At 34.8% G+C, this 4,298-nt stretch overlaps 1 protein-coding gene across 1 annotated transcript in view; it reads right to left on the bottom strand.

Annotated features, from left to right (window-relative positions):
* Positions 1-1,712: 1,712 nt before the first annotated feature.
* Positions 1,713-4,298, bottom strand: part of STXBP3 (syntaxin binding protein 3) — a gene marked incomplete at its 5' end in the record, with an annotated part of 13,815 nt that continues 11,229 nt past the window's right edge. Inside the window, 2 exons of the mRNA XM_010183681.1 lie at positions 1,713-1,836; positions 3,917-4,065. Coding sequence (XP_010181983.1) covers positions 1,745-1,836; positions 3,917-4,065 — 241 coding nt within the window. The remainder of the gene's footprint in view (positions 1,837-3,916; positions 4,066-4,298) is intronic.

The following is a 4,298-nucleotide window of genomic DNA, read 5'->3' as shown; positions in this document are numbered from 1 at the left end:
CATTTTCAGACAAACCTGAGTGGTTTCATTAGTTGATGGATACAGAGATAATCCAGACTCTCTTCACACAAGCAATGATAGCTAAAATTGCTGCTGCGTACCACTAATTTACTAGCCTGAGTCAATACTTAATAGTTAGAAACTAGAATCAGAAAAACAGATATTTTTACTAAAAAAAAAATTTGAAGTTTTGATGCACATGACATTTAATGAACCAGTTAAATTAAAAAGGTGTTGTTCCTGTATTTCTACTGAAAAGAAAGTCGGTATGTCTTAGATACCTAGGTCATGTCAGTGCATTCAAAATCTACAGCCGCTTGTCCTCATCATGCCCCATCTCCTGCAACATTTTAGAACTGTTACATAATGGTCTCCCATTTAATTCCTCTCTGATGTAGGGGAGGGGATTTGACCTGTCTCCACCTTCTAATTAACTTTGAATGAACTTACCTAGCAAAGATGTTCTCTTAACCTACCAGTTAACCTGAGGGCAAAATTAAGGGAAAAGAAAAAAACCCACCGTTCTGCAAAACAAAAAATGAATACCTCTACAGTTGGGAAAAACAAAAACACATGAGAAATCTATTATTTTTCATTACGACATTTCTCTCAGATTCTACATACAACAAACAAATACTTCAAGGCACTCAATACAATATCCCTTTACAAGGTTAGAAAGCTTATACTTAAATAATTTCCAAAGACAAATCTAAATATTAACAGTATTACAGAATTTATACAATTTATAATTTATTTGATCCCCTTCAACACAAATTTATGCATTTCTTAATATGTATCAAAGCAGAAGAAAACAGTTCTCTTGAATGCATCAGGTTTTGGTATTTGGTTTGCTTTTTGCCTTTCTTTTTTAAATTATCAAGCCATCTGAAAGATCCAACTGCTGCTTCCCTTCTTTTCCTCTCATTTTCCCCTGCCCACAAAAAGAGAATTTATGTTTAAAGTTTTGGAAATCCTCTATCACAGGCAACTCAACTTATAAAACAGACAGACTACGTAGACATGATCATAAGGAAGTTTATAAGAAATTAAGATTTTTTTCAAAAGCTTTACCAATAATCCTTGTATATACTTAAATAGAAAGTGTACTTCAGTGCACAGTTGACAGCATTTCTCCAAAGTTATTTATTAAAGTTACTGAAATTAGAATTTAGTAGTTTTGTGATTAACTTTCTACCTGACCCACCACCATCTAAAAAAGCTTTTTGATTTTTCACAATTACATATATTAAAGAATTTTCAGATAGCTATTTTAGAGAAATATTACAACTTGAGACATGGCACTTGCATGGAATATTTTTTACAATAAACTAATATTTACAAATTTTCTTCTGAAGCCTCTACCTAAGAACCTAAGCCCCTTTTAATTCAGTTGTTTTTAGAAATAAAGTCTACAATAGAAAGGTTTCACAGTTTGCAGAAACAAGTCCAGTTTATATAGAATCATGGTAACTTTTAGCATGATCTGTTAGGAATGAACACACCCTCTTGAAAAAGCACTTACAGTGTAACACTGTCTATACAAAATACAACCCAAGAAACACACAGGTTGATTTCTCACTCTCTCTGCCTTCTACTCCCCCCCAAAAAGCAGCAAATTTAAATTACAAAACGACATTCCATCAGTCAGAACCATGTAGTGTCCTGGTACCATATTTTAAAAAGGTAATTTCATAAGAATATGTACATACTGTCTTTTTCTAATGCATCATAAACATCACCATTTTTATTCATCCTTAATGCAGACCATATCCTTTGGTTTACTAAGGCTCTTTACTTCATCCAGTAGTTTTTTAGGTGTCAAAATATGAGTAGAACCTGACAAAAGAACAGAATTTCAGACCGATATAGTTAATACTTATGACTTTCAGACATTCCCTCTTTAAAAAAAGATATCAGTTGCATGCCAGATTTTTTTACTGTATATAAAATAAACAATACATTTATATGTAAAAAATATTTTTGTAAGTGTCATCACTTGGTAGGCAGCGTCCCTCTTCCAAGCGCTGAAACATCCAGACTAGGACTTTTACTTTGGATACAGCTTTCAAGTCCGTGCTCTGACTGGTTTGAAACACAGGCTTGAACCTGGGCCACTGTCACTCTATGCAACTGTCCCAGCCTGCAAGAAACCTGCCCATTCTGTGAAAGGGTGAGTTAATGACATGCTTTATCCTAGAATCAATAAATCATCTGGATTAAACATTATCACAAACAGTATTTTTCCACAGAAGTATCAGTTTCAAAAAATTGACTTTTACTGACTAACATTTCCTTGAATTAATTTGCAATAAATTCCAAGTCTGGAGCAGCAAAGAAAATCCTTATTATTCTTCAGGAGTGCACAATTACCTCTCGTTCTCATAGAGTGATTATAGCTTCTGCCATGAATGGTCACCCTACAGTTATAAAGGAAACTCTTAATTGTTTAAGATTAGGGCTGCCTTGAACCTTGAGTTTTAGTAGTGTCGATGTGAATGGGCTAATATTCCTCCAGTTCCAAGTCAGGAATACAGGAAGGTTTCCATTTTGCAGTACACAGCATGGAAATTTGGCAGTTACCACCTTCCCTCAGAAATCAGGATTGCAAACAAAACTACAATAACCATCTCTAAATAAAAGGGAAGAATTTACAGTGAAAGAGTGACCTGGGCTAAACATGGTTTTGTAAACAAGTCTCAGATGAAGAAACAATCTTGTTAAACTATGTACTTGTCCTGGTCTTTCCATTGCAACCCAAAACTAGGACCAGTGTTAAACCTGTCTCAACCACCACTAACTAAACCAGCAAACAAAAAAATAAAACAAAAATCCCAATGACAAACACACCTACAACATGCCCTGCTATTTTGGGGAAACAGACTCTAGATCTCAGAATCTAGATTGTCATTGCTTTAGGGAACATTGCTTATTTATTTAAAATTATGGTAGATAAGATTTAGTCCTTTTTGAAACTCAAGACTAAATTTGATTACCAGACACAGGTATCTCAAAAGTAATCTAGAATGCTTTAGATGACCCTGCACCCAGACACTGGCTGCCACTGCAGTTAGATACAAGCCTCTGGTAAGGTTCTAGATCTAGGAGCAATGTTTTAATGTACTGTATATGCAAGTGTTCTAGCTCCGAAATTTAAATAGCGTTACAGAAAATTATTATTTTAAACACAGCAGCTGACGGAACAAGCATTTGCTGCCTCTGAAATATTAACTGAGAGATTACTACCTCAGCCAGTAATTCATGCATTTACTGCTGTATCTTAAGAAGATCAGGGAGATTACACATTTTCAGGACAAAAGCCATAAATCATGGTGTGGTTTGTGTGAAGTCTCCAAAGAAACCATGGCAATAACTAGAAGCTGCTGAAATGTCAACTGAGCTACACTCAGAAAGGTTTTTTTGGGGGGAGTTGTTTGGTATGTTTAGGTTTTAGGTGGGGTTTTTTGGTGTGTGTTTGTTTTTAAGAAAATACTTGTGATTGACAGCTTTCCTATTACTTCTAAAGGCAATTAGGATAATAAGAATGTCTGCAGGTAAAGCACAGGCACATGAAACGCTTGTGAGGAAACTATAATACAAGGAAATATAGGTCTGCTTAAAACCTTTTTGCTATCCATCAGGCTACTTCAATAACACATTTCTCTGATGTAATGCATGATTCTTCTGTATTTATTGTCCTTATTATCTTGCTAGAAAAGGGAAAAAGAGAAGCCACAAACATCAAGCAATCTAGATAAACTGAAGATGCTGCTAAAAGCTTAGTCTTAAAAAATAAATACATTGGCTGTAGTATTAGTTTACTGAATCAACTTAGGGAATATAAAGAAAAAAATCCTTACGTTTTCCAGAAACATATAATAAATCCCCACACACCACCCATTTCCCAGGGCAAGCTTACCAATAACAACTTCACAGGACTTGTAGGCTTGAGAAACTTCATAAGCACTGCGCATCTCAGAAAATGTAATTCCTCCAATCACAAATATAATCAGTCTTGCACTACTTTTTCGTTCATCTTGATAAGTAGCTTTAGGTTTCTGTCGCGCACTGTAAGAAATTTCATAAGACAATATTTATATAGCTTTACTGACACATTTCGGGAAAAATTATACACTTAAGCTGTAACAATTTGTATTTGGCTGTTATCAAATAAGATTCAGATAGCTAGGAACATAAAGCTCTTAAAATATACTTTCTAACACACAGAGTAATTGCAGATTCAGATTAAATCATCTGCAGTCCCGATCTCTCTTTGCTCGGGTGCCTAAGTGATTCTCAAA

This window comes from Mesitornis unicolor, unplaced genomic scaffold, assembly GCF_000695765.1.
Source record: "Mesitornis unicolor isolate BGI_N332 unplaced genomic scaffold, ASM69576v1 scaffold14154, whole genome shotgun sequence".
In the NCBI taxonomy this organism is placed as follows: Eukaryota; Metazoa; Chordata; class Aves; order Mesitornithiformes; family Mesitornithidae; genus Mesitornis; species Mesitornis unicolor.
This window is presented reverse-complemented; position numbering and strand designations above follow the sequence as displayed.